Below are 19,476 nucleotides of genomic sequence, written 5' to 3'. Positions count from 1 at the left end.
AATGTGCATTTGAAAAAAGAAGTGAAAAACACGTGTATCGAAACATAAATGTACATCACTGTGTATAATTACCACATTGATTGTGAAATGAGTAGCAACAGTGGAATCAAAGTTCTGTCACATATGTCACATGTCTTGTTATGTTTTTATGGTGTATCCAGGTCGTTAGCGTGATCTCATAACCATGTCTTATAGATGAGTAAGAATCAAGTTTCTTTCATTTTATGAATACATTTTTTGGTAAAACAAATAACAGAAAGTATAGGAGCAAACCAAGGCTGAACCGTTCCATCCACATAGGAGGTACAGTGGTTGAAGCACCAAGTATAAACACAAATATTCCGTAAAATTATAAGTCCACGCAGTAAAGTTCGATAAAATCAGAGGATTTATTTAGAACAAACAGGTAAGCGCTTTCACCCTTTTGGGCTTCCTCAGACCTTTTGGAAGGGGGAAAGCGCTTACCTGTTTGTTCTAAATAAATCCTGTGATTTTATCGAACTTTACTGCGTGGACTTATAATTTTACTGAATATTTGTGTTTATACTTGGTGCATCAACTACTGTACCTTCTATGTGGATGGACTGGTTCAGCCTTGGTTTGCTCCTATACTTTCTGTTATTTGTTTTACTAAGTTTTTCAAGTTATAGGAGCATTTATTCCGTGGCTGCTATCATTTTGCTGTTGTACATTATTTGGTATGTTTGCATATCTGTGTAGGAACACACGTCATTCTATTCCCAAAGAAGTATTACAGGTGTAGCTTCCTCTGTTCTGTTTGTGACTCTGAACTTCTGAAAGTATGTGAAATAAATTCAAAAGGAAAATGAAATTAATATATTAACCAAGGTGTGCAGGAGACCAAATTAATCTATCAACGATTGTGTTTAGAGGCACCCTCTAGTGGCTACATTTTCCTTAATTATTACTAATAAACATTTAGCAAAAGCTTAAATACTGGAATCATTCACCAGTATGTTGTATTATCCATTCAGGATTAATAGTTTTGTATACACGAACTATAAAACAAATGAATTGTACGGATGCCCTTGACATATGGTCTTGTTATGAAGTCTGAAAATCTCACTTTAACTTGGTTTTAAATGTTTTTGCTGTTTACTATACATGCTTTCCTAGACAGAATCCAGGATGCAGTCAGTTGTACCGTTCATTACAGTTGGCTCAGCAAGGCAGTACATAATAACATGTACTTGGGGTTTATAGTCTCCCTTTATTCCGCATAGGCTGCACCCATGACACATCCCCCAACTATAGACACTCTACTGACTGAAACACTCAGAATTTAGTGAATAATATATGTAAAGTTCTGTGATTAGTGACGCTTTGCATTTCTTAACTGTTTTGTTTAGTACTTGATTTATGTGTTTTAAAATCAACATGCATTTACTACTTTCAAACATACAACTGCAGTGAAGTTCTGCTGAAGAAATCGTTAATCTGTCACATTGACTCATCAGGGGAAGCAGCATTTAATGCTGTATCATATTAGCTCATACTCTGTGGGATGTAGCTTTGTCTGTTACAATGTTAAGCTGTCTTTGCTTTCTGTCTTACTTCATGATCTAAAATTGTGAAATTGTTTTTGCAGTGTTGCAAAGATAATCACACACATGCAATCTAGGAGTGCATTGGGGATGTAGGAAGATATTTTAGCTAGTGTTTGACAATTGACAGCTGTAAAAGTTACAATATATTTGGAAAATATGTCTTCAGTTGTCATTTACAGATAATAATGTGAAAACTGTTCATCTTAAGTGGATATTTGACTATAATTAATGTGAGGGCTTTTAGGACAATTTACTGATTATGACAGTGATTTTTCTCACACTGAGAACATGTTAACAGTACTGTTATCAGTATACATGCTTATCTTTAAGTGTGATTTCAAGGTTACTGTGCTCATTTACCTTTGATGTTAACAGAAATTCCATTAGACCTACTTCTGACAAGGGAGAGATGCTACATTCATAATGTAATCTAAGTAATTTTTTTTAAGTCACAAATTGCAGCACTGACACTGCCTTAGTTACAAGAGAATGTTCCACAAATTAAACGAAGAATCGAACAGTGGCAGTTGTGAAAAGGATGAGACTAGATTTTTAGGAAGCTCCTCTTATGATTTCTTGTGCATGTGTTAACAATCATGTGACATACTATGCACACAATAAAATCTGTGCAGGAAACTATAGGCATGTAATGGCATAAGTGACAGCAGGTTTGGGGAACACTTGGTTTATAGCAGTCTTCATGAATGGGTGAGCATGCATTTTAGTGGGGTTTGTTTTGACATTCAGAGGAGTACAGTTGTGAACCACAGAACATCTTGAAAATACAAATACAGGGAAAGCAGACAAAGTTCAAGGCTGCAGTAGCAAGGAGGTTAGCAATGTCAGAGTCAGTATGCATGTACGTATATCTCTCTACATCTCTCTGTCTATATATTTATATATATTTATATGTAAGTATATATTTAGCAGAGATATGACGTATAGTCTCCCATGTCAGAAGTGTGGGGAAGATGCAAAATGCTCCTGCAAAAAAATGACTTTACAATGATTATTCGATTCTCTGTATATTTGATCTTGCCAAGGCTTTCAACACCATCCCCCACGCTGGAGTTATAGATAAACTCAGTAAACTAGGTATAAATCCCTATGTCACAAGATGGGTTGTCAATTGGCTCACTGACAGAACCCACACTGTGAAAGTAGCAGACTCTAAATCCAACTTCAGACCAGTGACAAGTGGAGTACCACAGGGTTCAGTCCTGGGTCCTGTCCTGTTTGGTATCTACTTCTCTGAAGTGTAAGCTAACACAGAAGGTCTTTGGCTAACAAAGTTCACAGATGACTGCAAACTAGGAGCCATAATCAAAACTCCTAATGATGTGGACATCCTACAAAAGAACCTCACTGAGACAGATGCCTGGTGTCAAAGCCATGGCCTCAAGCTCAATGCCAAAAAGTATATTGTCATCCCTTTTGGTAAAAACTCTGTACCCATGAACTACCACATAGGCGATAGTCTACTTAACACTGAAAGTGTGATGAGAGACCTTGGGACACAGGTGGACAGTAGTCTTTCCTTTGATAATCAAAAGAACCTCACTGAGACAGATGCCTGGTGTCAAAGCCATGGCCTCAAGCTCAATGCCAAAAAGTATATTGTCATCCCTTTTGGTAAAAACTCTGTACCCATGAACTACCACATAGGTGATAGTCTACTTAACACTGAAAGTGTGATGAGAGACCTTGGGACACAGGTGGACAGTAGTCTTTCCTTTGATAATCATATCGCCACAGTAGTCAGGAAATCCTTCTACATGGCACACCTCATCACAAAAGGTTTCCCATCCAGGAAAAAAGAGGTCATTGTTCCCCTCTACTCATCACTCATTAGACCCATTATAGAGTACAACACCTCTTTTGGTATGTACCTCACAAGACACCTACAACAACTGGAAAGGCCGCAGAAATATCTCAAAAAGAGGATTACCGGCCTCAAACAGATGCCCTAGGCAGACCGTCTCAAAAAACTCCAACTTTACTCTGTCACATATCGCCTACTCAGGGGCGATCTCTGTCTAACATACAAAGCTATGTCAAACCCAGAGCTGTTGGACGTGCTCCACTTAAAGAAATCCCAATCTCTCTGAGCTACATGCTCTAGGGACCTAAACCTTGTCACCACAATAAACAGAACATGCTGGAGGGATTGATTCCTGTCCCAGAGACGTCCCATATTCTGGATCAAACTACCTATCTATATCAAACAAAGCTCCTCATTAGTACTGTTCAAGAAAAATCTTGATGATTTAATGGGAGATAGGAAATTCACCCCGGGGATCACTTCTGTAACTCTGTTTGACAGGGGCATAGGAAAATAATTTTCTTGGGTGGCAAAAGCCAGGGTACCTTTTTGGCTAGGCTTATATAGACCCTAGGGCCAATAGCCTAGTACCTACCTATGAACCTATTTGTTTGATAATCACACATTCCTTTTCATAACTTCTGAAGTATCTGTTACTAGTCTAATGTACAGCTTTGTGGTTTCATGTCAGCACAAGACACTGTCCACAAACTACTTTGCTAATAACTCGACCATAGAAAGATGTGCAAGTTGCACTGCTAGCATTTTGTTTCTGAAAGCTGCTACCTAATGCAAGTTTTGTATTAATCAGGGATGGCCTGCATGATTGCCTTGTAGGAGAAATGCACTCCTAGACTGCTCGGGCTGCAGTGTTCATTGAGACATGCTGTATGCTTAAAAATAATTAATTTCAGTGACAGTGCAGTTTTATGTCGATTGATATTGTTTCTTACTGAGACAAAAAAAAGGAATGATGGCGTATCTGTTTCATTACCCAGTTTTAGTAGGTTTTACAGGCAATGATTCTGAGGTATTGACCTCATCAACTCAAAATCATGTTTACAAATGATTGTCGTGTCTTTAAGTTAGACCACACAATTCTATTGTGTCTCCTATTTTCTTTGCAGTCCTATTTTTGTTTATGATCTTAAAATATGCATTTACCTTGGACTGACCATGGAGACTATACTTGCATCACTCTCAGTGGGGCCTTGTTTAGCTATAGGTGCTGTAAATTATCCGTCTGTGCCCTGCCCCTGCAAGCGGAGGCAACATCTTTCCTTTTCATCTTAGTTCATAAACAAAAAATAAGGGTATGTATTTTTTTGTAAAACTAATATCTTTGTTACATTATACTTTACAGGTTTATTGCTTCATCATTTTTTTTTTGGGGGGGTGAGCTTCCCATTGTTACCTAAAGGTAGATGAAGATTGATTTCTTTATGCATCATTTTGCAACAGGTTCATTGCACCAGGGATCGGAGCTCCTCTGCAGAAAATCACTGTCCCTGGGTTCTACCATCAGGGAGCGCAGAGGTGCTTGCCTCCTGAAAAAAACACTCAAAATGCATTTTTCTGTCTGTTTTTGGGGAGAATGGAGTCTGGGGATTCTGATCCTCAGCAGAAGCACTTCATATAGGGTCTATATTAGTTTGTTGCAATACAATTGCAACAAACACCACTTCATTGACAGTAATTCAGTGAAAATCATTTCAGTGATTTGCTGAATTTACTGAGAGAAAGTAAATACTTGCCCTACATCACAACTTTGCCCTTTTCTCCACTGTAGTGTGATCTCAGAGTTGGTATATACAGTTAGGGGGTGTGGGGAGGTAGCCCCCCACACTGGGAGGTATGATGGGCAAAGCCCCCCAATTTAGTGGATATAATTTCCGTAGCTGCAGGTCCATTGTTTTGTTGGCCAAGTATTTAGTTTCCCTCGGTAAACTCAGCAAAGCGCTGAAACGATTTTTGCTGAATTACTGTCAATGAAGTGGTGTTCGCTGCAATTATATTGCGATGAACTAACATAGACCCCTGTACAGATTCACAAAAACGTGATCACATTATTTTCCCCTTATAATGAAAAGGTGAGCAAAAACTTTCTCAAAGTTAAAAAACTAACCTGAAATTACAAAAGAAAGATATATATTTGAATTCTGCAAAAAGAAGATAGTCTTTTCCATTTTGATTAATGGCATTTTAGAAACCTGCATGGCAAATGCTTATACAATAAATACACTGATAATTTCAGTTAATTGAAGAGTATAAATAGTTGTATAATAGTTTAGGTGGAGTGATGGCACGTTGTCATTGGAGATTTTGTTAAAAGGTGAATTATCTTGGGCAAGAAGAGCAGGTTAGTGGGGATAGACAGTACTGGGGCTTGCTTTGTAAAGATGGTTGGGCCCTGCCAGGTCTAAAAGACTATTATTCTCCAATTTTAGCAAATTTAAAGGTATTTAAGTACATTTTGGCTTGGTAGTATTACAAATACAAAATAAGCAAAACCAGCAAACTAAAAAATAACAATAAATAGACTACATAGAATATATAATTAAGACAAGGCCTGTCTTCTTCACTGCACACTAAAATATAACAGATAAATACATGCAAAACAGAAATAGACAGCATATTTTTGTTGCCACTAAATAATACAGCTGAGGATATGTTTTGATTAGAAGAAGATTATTTCAAGAGGCATTTTGTGCACATTTCCCTTCCTGGATTGCTTTACTCACAGCCATAACTAGGGTAAAGCAAAGCAGGTGGCTGCCCCAGGGTATGGTCGGCAGGTGCAGTAGGTACGAGAATGCCACATTGACTGTGGTTATGAAGCTGCAAGGTCACTTTATGAAGTGAGCGTGTGTAACTATATGAAGCTGGGGAGCACAGCTTGAGCTAGTAGCTGAATTTCTGGCCATACCAATCAACTGCTTCCACTGACAATAATATCCAACTGTAATGTTAATATCTGAGGAAAACAGACCTCAAGGAGACCGTATTGAGAAACTGTCTGAAAAAATTCCATATTTATGGGCTTTGCTGTGGGCTAAGCCTTTGTCAATGTATTGGTTTCACTTCCACACCACTGAAGTACTACCTTAAAGGAGTAGCTACCAGAAAGTTGTGCATTTCTCTTTAGAGAATTTAGCTTGTAAGATTCAATACATCTCAACAAGTTTTTAAATTAAGAAAGGAGCAGCTGATGTGTGCGGTGGAAAAGAGTATACATGCAACACTTACACCATTTTGTGATCAAAATCTTCAAAACTTGTGGGGCAACACTTAAAGGTTAAAGTCATATAAAATAGCTCCAACAGCATATAAGTGACCAATCTATGCTGCAAAATAGAAGCATATTTTATGAAACTTGAATGTGTACCATATCACAAGCCATTAAGGATCAGTGTTAGTGTTACTGACTGAATTATTTTATAATGGAAAGGAAACTGCTCCTCTTCTTTTTGTAGATATAGGACAGCAGGGTAGCTTAGCCATAAAGTTTCTGTCTCAAAGCTCATATGTCCAGGATCCAGGTCTGACTTCTGCTTACTATTTTTGAGGAGTCTGAATGCACCCCCCCCCCCTGCTTGTGCCAATTTTCTCTGAGTAATCCAGTTTCTTCTTACCTTTATATGCTCCTTGATTAGCAACTCTAAAAATAAAATTGTCTATCTATATGCCAGTTCCATGGCACAGAGGCTTGACCCATCCAAACTGACCATGGTCCGGGGAGCAGGTACAGCACTGGAAGAAATACCTGAGAAGGAGAAAGAATGAAGAGGCATTGCCTGCTCACATCTCCACTTGGGAAAGTTGAGGGACATGTCTCAGGAATATTTCTTATACAATGCATCTCCAAGGAAGATTGGAGATGTAGCAACTTCCATTTTTCTGAAAGCTGGCACTGTTGCTTGAGGGTAAGTGTCAGCCATGGAAATGAGTGATCTACCCACACAGTACCTTTTGTATGTGCAAACCTGGAGCTATTCTAATAACTTAGAGGAGTAGGGCTTAAAGCAAAAGTGATTTAACAGAGGAAGACCTTGTTAAGGGCAAAACAATTTTTTTGGTGTGGTGGCCTTTAGACTTTGGCATCAAACTCCTTTATTGACTTTTTCTTTGAATTTGACTGTGTGTTTGAGCATGGAGCAGGTGCTGGTATCCAAGCATCTGTTTGCTGTTTTGTACTTCTGCTACACACATACCCAGAAGGTGGAACTAGTTTTCCATTCTCTGCTCCACATTCCATGCTTTAAGAGACACAGTGTGGGAGAGAGCTACTTCTACTGACCAGAGCCAACCCCCAAACTTCCCAGATTTATGTCCACAGCTGCCCACTCCATAGCATCAAAAGATGAAATTCTGACCATGAGCCAGATGATCCAGATTTAATTAGTAACTTGGGCAATGGTGGAGTTGGTGTGGGAAACAGGAAGAACTCTATGGCTGCCCACTTCTATCTTAGGTGGGGCTTTGCTACTCATGTCTCAAGTGCAAAGTCTGAATTAGAATCCCATGTGGAAAATATAAGACATGCAGAAGTGCTTTTTTGGTCAGAATGGGGTCTTTGTGCATTGTGTCACTCTCAAATTGGGTGAGACCCTTCACAGCAACTCCTTACATGCCCACTCTTTAGACAATTTGGACAAGTATGAGAATGTGCAGGGAATATAGGGATAAAAAGTAAAATCCCTAATCATTACAAGGAAGGCAATACCATTCCAGTACACATGACCCTCATCCCTAGGGAAACAGAGTGGCTGTAGGGCTATTTTGGGAGGAATCAAATGGGTCAGTATAGTAGCCTGATGGTGGCTTGATGATCAGAGAATGACCAAAAATAAAACAACAATGCTTGCTACCCTTTCTGAATTGCTGCCAACACTGACACAAATACCTTGTTTTCAGACCAGCAGAGTTGCTTCACCACTTATGTATATTTTATATTCATTTCAAGTATTTTGTATCCAGATTTCGCACTCACTGCCTGCTCTGAAAAAGTTTTTTTTGAAAGCATAGACTTTTTTTTTTTAATGTGGTCATGCTGTTTATTCTTCTTTGGCCTCCTTTGTCCTGTGATGTGACTACTTTGACATCGAGGGAAACACTGTGCTTACCCATTTAAAAACAAAACCTAACAATTTTCAAAAATGTCCTCTCTTTTGAAATGCTATTGTTCCTAGTTTATGATCTTTGGCAGCATCTTTCCTTTGTCATGCAGTACTGGAAAATGTGAAGCTTTTGAAAAATATGGAAACATTTTAGAAACTGAACATTTGTGAAAACAACGACAGTGAAGGACCATTTGCTGTTTGGATATGTTTTTATCTGACTGCATTCTAAACATTGACACATTAAAAATGTAGCCAGCTGAGCAGTAAGAAATGACATGAAAAACAGCAGTGAAAAACAGCACATGAGATCTTTAGTACAATGGTCCTTAGTTCTAGTTTGGTTTTAGAACTGTTTAACAGGTAATAGTTATGACCTATTAAGAAATCACAAAGCAGAATACAGAGATGCACATGTTAACTAAAGAAAACATTAAATCATAATAACGTTCATATCTGCCAGCTCTTAGCCTACACCCTCAGCCCCTCCTGCTACACAAGTCTGTAAAAGTCCATCCCTCTGTGCTCATAGCAGAGTATTGCACACACACAGAATCAAAGGATGGAAGCCTGAGGACATATCAGCAAACAGATGCCCTGGTATTTCTGCATGTGCCTGTCAGAGAAGTTGGCATCAGCAATCAGCAGTCTTGCATGCTGTGCTTAGCCTTGTGGTTCATTAGAGACTGTTTATCTGTGGAGAAGGTAACCATATGAAATAAATAATAGTGGAAAGTAACTAACACTAACAGCAAAAGTATTAATTGTAGTAACTGATTGCAGTAATACTAAAACATAATAGTTTTAGTAGTACTAACAGTAATAATAGCAGTATTTTGCTGCAGATTTAGTAATACAATAATTGGTTGGGACATTAGCAGGGGCTGGTTATAGCAGCAGTATCAATAGTAATTATAACTGCTATAGCATCACTAACATTAGCGATTATCTAGAACTGCTATAACATTGTAACAGTAGTAATTAGCTATAACTGCTATAGCAGCAGTAACTGTAGTAATTACTGTAGCAGCAGTAAAATTGATAGTTAGTTGTAGCAGTAATAATAGTAGAAATAAGTTATGCCAGTACTAACAGTATATGGTGCTAACTAGACAGATCAATTTGATTATTAGTGTCCCTTTTCATTGCACACCCAGTAGAGTAACTTAATGAATATTTTATATGGCTGACAAATTCAGTCTTCTGATCCTAGCAATAATGCCAGTGTTGACTGTTCCTATAGTAAAAGATGAACTGCATAAGTCTCCATATTTTAATCTGCGTGTGTAACATTGAGCAAATGGACCGGTTCAACAGGTGCCTTCAGTATGAGGTTTTAACTGGAGCTATACTTGGGCTCCTCATTGTAAAACTGCTTGTAAAGATGCATGTACTGTGGACCCTTGGTTTGTGACACATGAGCTGTGCTCTTGTTGTAAAACTGCTTGTAAAGATGCATGTACTGGGGACCCTTGGTTTGTGACACGTGAGCTGTGCTCTTGTTGTAAAACTGCTTGTAAACATGCATGTACTGGGGACCCTTGGTTTGTGACACATGAGCTCTGCTCTTGTTGTAAAACTGCTTGTAAACATACATGTACTGGGGACCCTTGGTTTGTGACACGTGAGCTCTGCTTTTGTTGTAAAACTGCTTGTAAACATGCATGTACTGGGGACCCTTAGTTTGTGACACGTGAGCTCTGCTGTTGTTGTAAAACTGCTTGTAAACATGCATGTACTGGGGACCCTTGGTTTGTGACACGTGAGCTCTGCTCTTGTTGTAAAACTGCTTGTAAACATACATGTACTGTGGACCCTTGGTTTGTGACACGTGAGCTCTGCTCTTGTTGTAAAACTGCTTGTAAACATGCATGTACTGGGAACCCTTGGTTTATGACACCTGAGCTCTGCTCTTGTTGTAAAACTGCTTGTAAACATACATGTACTGGGGACCCTTGGTTTGTGACACATGAGCTCTGCTCTTGTTGTAAAACTGCTTGTAAACATGCATGTACTGGGGACCCTTGGTTTGTGACACGTGAGCTCTGCTCTTGTTGTAAAACTGCTTGAAAACATGCATGTACTGGGGACCCTTAGTTTGTGACACATGAGCTCTGCTCTTGTTGTAAAACTGCTTGTAAACATGCATGTACTGGGGACCCTTGGTTTGTGACACATGAGCTCTGCTCTTGTTGTAAAACTGCTTGTAAACATGCATGTACTGGGGACCCTTGGTTTGTGACACATGAGCTCTGCTCTTGTAAAACTGCTTGTAAACATGCATGTACTGTGGACCCTTGGTTTGTGACACGTGAGCTCTGCTCTTGTTGTAAAACTGCTTGTAAACATGCATGTACTGGGGACCCTTGGTTTGTGACACGTGAGCTCTGCTCTTGTTGTAAAACTGCTTGTAAACATGCATGTACTGGGGACCCTTGGTTTGTGACACATGAGCTCTGCTCTTGTAAAACTGCTTGTAAACATGCATGTACTGTGGACCCTTGGTTTATGACACATGAGCTCTGCTCTTGTGCCCTTCATTTGAAGGCTGCTTAAAAAGGCTTGTGTTTGGGTCTTTTATTGTAATATATAGACTGCTTGTTGTAAGGTGCTGATATGTGATCTTCTCTTGCAAAATTGTATATTAACCCTTTTCTAAGGAGTGCCTATTTGCATGTTACATGCAAATAGCTCTATACAAGAGCACCTCCTACAAAGGAAGTCGGTAAGGTGCTTGGTGTCATAAATCCTTATAATAAGGTTATGATAAAGGTGCTGTCAGTACATGTGGTGTCCCATTCTTGGAGTTTTGTACTCAAATCATTCAACTCTTACATATTGCAGTCCTCGGCTGACAGGGTCTTTGAACAAGCTGTATATTGGGGTTTGAATATTCAGAGGCTGGTTGCAAGAAAGTGTGTGTGTGTGTGTGTGTGTGTGTGTGTGTGTGTGTGTGTGTGTGTGTGTGTGTGTGTGTGTGTGTGTGTGTGTGTGTGGTCACAGAGGAGCTTACTTACTGTAGAATTGTGTGCAAGATGTTTGATTCAAGAATCCCCACATTAAACTTTATCTCTGTTTCCAAGGCCATAAATCATTACAAGAGTTTGAGTATCTGTGTGTGTGTGGTGGGGGGGGCATCCACTGCATGGCTGCTTAAATAATAACCATGTGAACTTACATATTAAAGTAAAGTAGTTGTTTTTCCTTTGAAATGGCACTGTTTCAGTTAAACACTGCTTAAAGCAAGGATTGCATTTCTGTGCACTTTTCAAGATAGTGCATAATTGTCTGTTTATGAAATGCCATTATGGTGCTATTGTTTAAAAGCTGTATAATGCGATGATCAAGACTGTTGTTTACAGTTCAGTTTGACAAGCACTGTATATCCTCAGTGTTTTAGAAAATTATGTGTTTAATGTTTTTTTTTTTCTCGATTGGAGGCCAACAGCATGGCATGTAATGATATTTAACATTTTGTTTGCTGTATAATTTCCTTTAAGAAATTATTTAGGTGTATCTGATTATAAAGCAATACTTAAACATCTATTCTGTCAGTTCCTTATTAATAGTTATGTAACAGGTTGTGTAGCAAAACATCCAATTCTGTCAGTTCCTTATTAATGGTTATGCAACAGGGTGTGCAACATGTGTTTTTACTCAAGGCTGGACAATGGCATAATGTGATAATACATTTTGCAGACTTCTGATATGCTTTGTACCTAGGTTTGATTCTAGCTGTCTCTGCTTATACAGATTGGAACTGCAAGTACTTCCCCTTGTGTAACCCATCCACTGTATTGTTTTTCTTCAACAATTTTGGATATTCTAAATAACAAACAGTGTTATACCGGAGTCTATCTGCTGTATAGCAGTTTTTTGTTTCCTGGCAGTCATTGTTAGTGTAAATTTTAAAAATATCACAGTTTGAGGAATCCTTTAGAACATGGTTAGATAACCGTAGCACCAGTGTTTCAAGATTGATCTTTGAGCAGTTTCCTTCATGCTCCATTAGCATATCTGAGGAATGTATATTGATGGTTTTCATCATAGACTTACTTTTTTTTCTGACAGGATTTCATGCGAATTTAAACAGATTTTTAATTAATGGCTAAACATAGTCAATGCATATAAAATATCTTCCCATATCCATGAATCTATAACTTTCACCCCACTACCTGCATTTTTTGTCTGTTGGCAGTTGAATACCCTCCAAGAACAGATGTGAAGATTTTTGGCAGTCTGCATGAAAAAAGGCTGTTACTCCAAATCTTGATATATTAGGTTCATAAGCTGAGTCTAAGCATTCAGACACTAACACAATTAACAGCCTAGATGATTACACTCTTGGAAAAAGAAGTTAACATTTTTCACTTACTTTGTTAAGGAGGGGGCACATAGGGTATCCCTGGGCTGAAGTTATTATTTCCCGTTCAATTATTCCCAAAGTAATTTGGCTACTCACTTATTATTAGAAGAAAACACAGGAACTCTGAGTGAAGCTTCCTTTTTACAAGCTGTGATCATGAAATGGTTTCTCAATGCAACATTTAAGGGATTTTTAGTAGGTGAGTCTCTCAGACAGCTGAGCTTCAAAATGTTTCACTTTGACCGCTACAATAAAAATGTCCGAAGACTGTCCATTTCATTTTTATAGGAATGCAGTGTACTGCTCAAGACACGCACTGAATATATAATATGAATGCATCACAGAGGGTAAAAAGGATGGGATGTTAGTCCAGGTCTGAAACGTCTTTTGCCAAGATTCATCAAAATTACATGGGGGGGTGGGTGATACCATTACTTAGGACGAACAGGAGACAGTCCTTTATATGCTACATCTTACCTTTAACTCAAAGTGCTCATTGGAATTATTCTTGCATTTCTGTAGTAGTTACTCAGCAGTCACATTGTTTCCTTCCGAAGGGGGAAGGGGAAAGATATAATTTGCTCACTTTTTTGACAGATAACAGGAACAATAATAAATAAGAACAACTGGCTTTACTTAAAGGTAAACAGTGCTCTGACTGCGTATACAAGATATGTATATGTCTTAGAAAGTTTAAGTGTAATTAGACGCCATAATTCATTTCATTTTAGGTCAGAAACAAACACACACAGATTGAGAAGTCTTACTTCAGAAATGGGGACCCCTCTTCCAGTGACTGATTTCAGACTGAGAGGTATCTATCTTGCATAAAAAGAGCACTTTTTTGCAAGTAACTTTGTAAGCTGAAAACTAAAAGAAATGCAGAGTGCAGATCAAAACAAAGTAAAAGCATGTGAAATGTATATTAATATAGATGACAGTAAAGTGCTTTAATGTCTCAGCATTAAATTTAATGCATTTTACAGCAGTCCTTTTATGTGGCTTTCATGTTTATAACAATATAGTTTTCTAATTTCTTCATAGTAAAACAAATTCAGGAATGTTTCATTTCTGGAGTTAAATAAGATGCTTTTTTTAGAGTTGGAGAAACTCCAACAATTTAAAAAGAAAGCTCCCCTGATTTTTTTCTGTTGATCTAGCAGACTGGAAAAAAATACAAAACAGGTCCTTATTGCCAATATTTTCCTATTTGATAGAGCTTTGTAATTATAATACTGTAGTAGCAATATAGGTGCATATTACTGTTGATTGATTTTATATAGTACCGATGTTTAACTTAAAACGTTCTGATTTTTTTTTTCTTTGCAGAAGGAAGATCATGACGAATAAGCTTTGTAACTGTTCATCCTCCAAAAAGCACCAGTTTCCATAATAATTTGTTACTGTCATGTGTCGTCTTGCCTTTCCACAAAACATGCTATCCATATCTTCACTGGATTTATTGTTTTCTCTCTGAACATGCTGTAGTTCCCCCTGTAGGAACAGAACTACCACACTAAGTTCATCTCTTCCTGGAAATGCCACATAATTTATCAGAAGATAAATCCTTCAGTTCTCAACATGAACTCCTCCATTGCAATGGATCTGCTGAGAAGACTGAAATCTTGAGCCCAGATGAATCCTGCAGTGAGACATTTCAGAATGGGATACTGTACAATGATAACTGTGAACCCCTTGACCATTCTCCGTCAGAAAAAAATGCACTACACAGTGAAAATGGCACTTGTGAAATTGGTTTTGTACCATCAGAAAGCGAAGAAAGTCTTTGTGGATGGGGGGCCTTTACACCCAACTGTTTGCAAGTATTTAACACATCAAAAGGGGTCCTTCTCTTCCTTTCCGTTGCTTCTTTCTTGCAAGGAATGATTGTGAATGGATTTATAAACACTGTTGTCACCTCCATTGAGCGACAGTTCAATTTGACCAGCTACTATGCCGGATTAATTGCCAGCTCCTATGACATTGCAGCTTGTGTTTGTTTGATATTTGTCAGTTACTTTGGTGGCCATGGTCACAAGCCACGGTGGCTGGGTTTTGGAGTTCTTATTATGGCTTTGGGTTCCTTCGTGTTTGCACTGCCTCATTTTATTTCCAGCCGTTATGAAGTGACTCTTACAGAAGAAACTGGTGTGTGCCATTCCAATGCAACATCTTCTGGTAATGAAAGGATATCCAGCTTATCTCATTATAGGTTCATCTTCATGTTGGGGCAGTTCCTCCATGGTGTTGGAGCAACACCTCTGTACACCCTGGGTGTAACATTCTTAGATGAAAGTGTAAAATCCAACTACTCCCCAGTGTATATTGGTAAGTGTGTTAAAGTTCTCCATAATGCATGGCTGTCTAGGATGGACGTTTTTCTTTTTTTCTTTTAACCAGCTAAATGCACTGCAAAGTATATCCCTTGTTAGGGGTGACCAGGAGCTCTGTCTATTTAAATGACTTGCTCAGAGATACACAGTAGGCAAATGAAAGCTGAGAGACTCAAATCCTCAACTACAGGATAAAGCTTTTTAGCATGTGATAGCCTAACCTTCCATTTTGATCATCTGTGTTCAGACAGTAACAGTGTAACCAAACATTTCCTGATTATTACAGGGGAATATTCATCAGGAGTCCATAACACATATATAGTAGGGTAATTCAATAATGCAGATATTTTTAGTTGTGCTCAAAGGTAGTTCAGAACACAATGTCTCACAGGTTTTACTCTACACCTCTCCTATACTTTCCTACCTTAGACAAACGGACCTAAACAAGTTTAAGGATTGCTACAATAAAATTGCTAAGTTTGCTACTGGTCCATCTTATCGCAGCCACCACTGTATCTCACTTACAGAACTTGACTGGCTTTAACTCCAACTTCTTCACCTGAATCAACTGTCACTCGCCCACAAGTTAGTAAACCATCCTCTTAAAGTCCCATCCCTTCAAAATCTTCTCCAGCCCTACTGCTCCACTAGACCACTACATTCTAGCAGCAAAAATCTGCTTCTAGTGACCAAACCCAAGAACTCAGCAGGAGAAGCACTATTCTCCTGCATCATGTCCAGATTATGGAACAATCCCCCCCCCCCCCATAACCACACTATCTTCTTGCAATCACTTCAAGACTGCACTAAAAACTCCCTTAAAAAGTCTCTGTTTATGTCCATGCACCAGTTCCGACTAGTGACCCTCCTTTTACCTCCCTTTCCTCTCCCCTCCCCTAGACACCCTGCCTCACACCGTCTAATCACTGCATTCCTTTTCCTGCAGGCTCTGTCTCTCCCTTTACCCCCCCCCTTCCCTCCTCCCTCAATCTCTCAGACCTGTTATAAGATGCTTAACTACCTCACTTCATCTCAACTCCAAATACATATCCAACTGACTTACACCCAGCTTCCCTTCACTACCATGTATACGACTCACTCAGTCTCCTCTCTTACTCCTCTATCTTCCCCTTCCATCCCATTAGCCCTTCTAGCTTGTTCCACCTTTGTGTGCAGCTTCTGCTTTATATCTGTTTGAGTTTAGTGCAATATTTGTATATAAGATTTAGGTATATGAGTTTAGAACAGCATCCTTTTGAGCTTAGTACGATATCTATATACATCCTACCTTTACTCCTAGCTTCTAGCTAGATATTGGTATATCTGTTCATTACTATGTTTCATATTGTATGTATAGTTAATGTTTGCTGCAGTGTGTATTATTTGCTATTGGTATATCTGTTCATTACTATGTTTCATATTGTATGTATATCTAATGTTTGCTGCAGGATGTATTATTTGCTATTGGTATATCTGTTCATTACTATGTTTCATATTGTATGTATATGTAATGTTTGCTGCAGTGTGTATTATTTGCTATTGGTATATCTGTTCATTACTATGTTTCATATTGTATGTATAGCTAATGTTTGCTGCAGTGTGTATTATTTGCTATTGGTATATCTGTTCATTACTATGTTTCATATTTTATGTATATCTAATGTTTGCTGCAGGATGTATTATTTGTATTGGTATATCTGTTCATTACTATGTTTCATATTGTATGTATAGTTAATGTTTGCTGCAGTGTGTATTATTTGCTATTGGTATATCTGTTCATTACTATGTTTCATATTGTATGTATATCTAATGTTTGCTGCAGGATGTATTATTTGCTATTGGTATATCTGTTCATTACTATGTTTCATATTGTATGTATATGTAATGTTTGCTGCAGTGTGTATTATTTGCTATTGGTATATCTGTTCATCACTATGTTTCATATTGTATGTATATCTAATGTTTGCTGCAGTATGTATTACTTGCTATTGGTACATCTGTTCATTACCATGTTTCATATTGTATGTATAGCTAATGTTTGCTACAGTGTGTATTATTTGCTATTGGTATATCTGTTCATTACTATGTTTCATAGTGTATGTATAGCTAATGTTTGCTGCAGGATGTATTATTTGCTATTGTACGTATATTCAATTGTACTCTGCTGCTCATTTATTGTTCTGTGGAACTTTTCTCCCCAGGCGTCCACTGAAAAAGGACCTGTGTCCAGTTGGAATTTCCCAGTAAACAAATATAATTAATTCACAATTGCTAAAACATGTTTGACATTCTTCATTGCCAGTCATTCCTGCACATGGTCAGGGCCTATGAAATCATAGCTTTGCAGCCTGTGTGATGTAGCAGTAAGGCATTCAAGTTTGGACTCACCTGCACCTCTTGTGCCTTATGGTGGTTGAGTGTTTCCATGGTTACATTCACACACCTGAGAGTGCATATCTTGCAGAAGGTGGTTGTTGCATATCAATGAATTAAAAAGCTATCACAATCTCACAGACGTGTTGTCATCCTGTTGTCACATACTTCAGCTGCTAGAGAAGTGAATGAGTTCCAGCAGTCTAGACATGGATCAGGATTTCCTAAACTATTTACTGGGCCTCAAGACACACAGTTGACTGGTTGGTTGGGCAGCTCACCTAGAGTGCACACTTGTTTTGGGATAGTTGTTCCTGACACACTTTCAGGACCAAAATGGTTTCAAATAAATCATGTCATGATAAGGACATTATGCCTTCTGTAAGGAAACTGAGATCAGGTCCTGTTCTGTTTGTTGAGTCAGGCCAGTTGTCTTACAGGAGCAAATAGGATGACATATGCTCATAGCATTTCACTGGAATGTGATGTCGATCTGGCAGTGAGCCAAACATTCTGATACCACTCCCATTCCACGGAAGTGAAAATTAGTCGGTTCACACGGTCACAGTTGTATCCTCTCCTAAAGCTGACTATAAAGGGATTCTTCTTTGGTAAGGCACATCTGGGAATATAGTACTCCAGAGACTGAAACTTTAAATGCAAGAATGTGATCTTATCCCTCTCCTGCTGAGTTCAGCTGAGCAAGGGGGAATGTAGATACTGTACCTGTCCTGTCATAGAGAAAATTATTCTACCACTTTTCATGATTCCTTTTGATTCCATTCCTAACTGCATACATCCAAAAGGAAGACCATCTTTCTTTCGTTGTGCCCACGGTTAACACAGGAAACGTGTTTTTTTATTTTTTTGCTCCCATTTATGGATGTGGCCATCAATCCTCTCCCTTATAACCTCAAGTGGCTCACTGGCTTCCCTTGTCCATTTATTCTTCCTAGAAGTAAGGCTAAAAGCTAGGGGCTGTACTGTTATCCTACTCAGTAAGCTGTTAGCTTTACATTTGACTCTTTTAGATCCCCTTTTTGCATGTGCCTGCTACATCCCAAGGGATGGTGTGCAATGCCTGTGCATGGGGGGGGGGGTGCCACCTGCTTCCACGAAACGTGTACTCTTGTACATCTTGTCTTCTTGTTGAAAGTATGTATCTCTGGTAATTCCCTGTCTTCACAAAGGCCTTTAACTTAAGAGTCCACACTTTGCATAGACACCAGCCATCCTTTCTTACCCCTCCACTGGCAGAGATGAGCAGATTGTGCCTCATCATTCTTCTCTGTCTCTCCATGAACAGATCACCCAGCACCTTGGTCACTAACTGAGCTGAGGTCATCTGGAGTAAAGTCAGGGCTTTGTCCATGTAAGCCACGAAGATGACTCTGATGTCAAAGTAAGGCATGTTTACAGTCTCTTATGTCCATGAAGCTACAGGAAATTATCACACGTAGTACAAGCCAAGGAAGCCCCCTCTGCTAAGAGAACAGCCATCTTCATCTTAGAACCTGGCAGCTCATTTAAATCCTTCATTTCTGCTGCACCCAGACCGTTTGTGGTATTTAAACCCTATGTTTGTGGGTTTGTACTTGTTTGTGCATTGCACACTGCCACTGTGCTGTTTTAACCCTTTGGAAGGTATCTCAGCTGAGCACTCCTGTGTAACTTAGGTCTTCCCTTGCAGCTACTGTATTGATTTTATCCAGCCCTACTCACACCTATAGGTACTCTCCTCAAATAGTATTCACTCTACTATCCCTGACCTCTCTTCCACAGATTATGACAACCATGGATGGACAATTTCCTATGGTTTCTCCTGCTAGTCTGGATGATATGGGCATCCTGGGACAGTGTAGCAACTGCCTCATGTACACGGACAACCCTCTACTAC

At 38.8% G+C, this 19,476-nt stretch overlaps 1 protein-coding gene across 7 annotated transcripts in view; it reads left to right on the top strand.

Annotated features, from left to right (window-relative positions):
- Window positions 1–19,476, top strand: part of SLCO4A1 (solute carrier organic anion transporter family member 4A1) — a 921,682-nt gene that overhangs the window by 637,015 nt on the left and 265,191 nt on the right. For 5 of the 7 annotated variants that reach the window (XM_044090405.1, XM_044090404.1, XR_006367160.1 and 2 more), the window contains one exon: window positions 14,203–15,201. In XM_044090405.1, coding sequence (XP_043946340.1) covers window positions 14,412–15,201 — 790 coding nt within the window. In that variant the 5' untranslated portion in view covers window positions 14,203–14,411. Of the gene's footprint in view, window positions 1–9,064; window positions 9,213–13,602; window positions 13,688–14,202; window positions 15,202–19,476 lie in introns of those variants that run through there. The other 2 variants (XR_006367162.1, XR_006367163.1) reach the window with 2 other exon arrangements.

This window comes from Protopterus annectens, chromosome 12.part0 (assembly GCF_019279795.1).
Source record: "Protopterus annectens isolate FY-2018-M chromosome 12.part0, PAN1.0, whole genome shotgun sequence".
In the NCBI taxonomy this organism is placed as follows: domain Eukaryota; kingdom Metazoa; phylum Chordata; order Ceratodontiformes; family Protopteridae; genus Protopterus; species Protopterus annectens.
The sequence above is the reverse complement of the archived record's forward strand: the minus strand, read 5'-3'. Positions and strand labels throughout refer to the sequence as shown.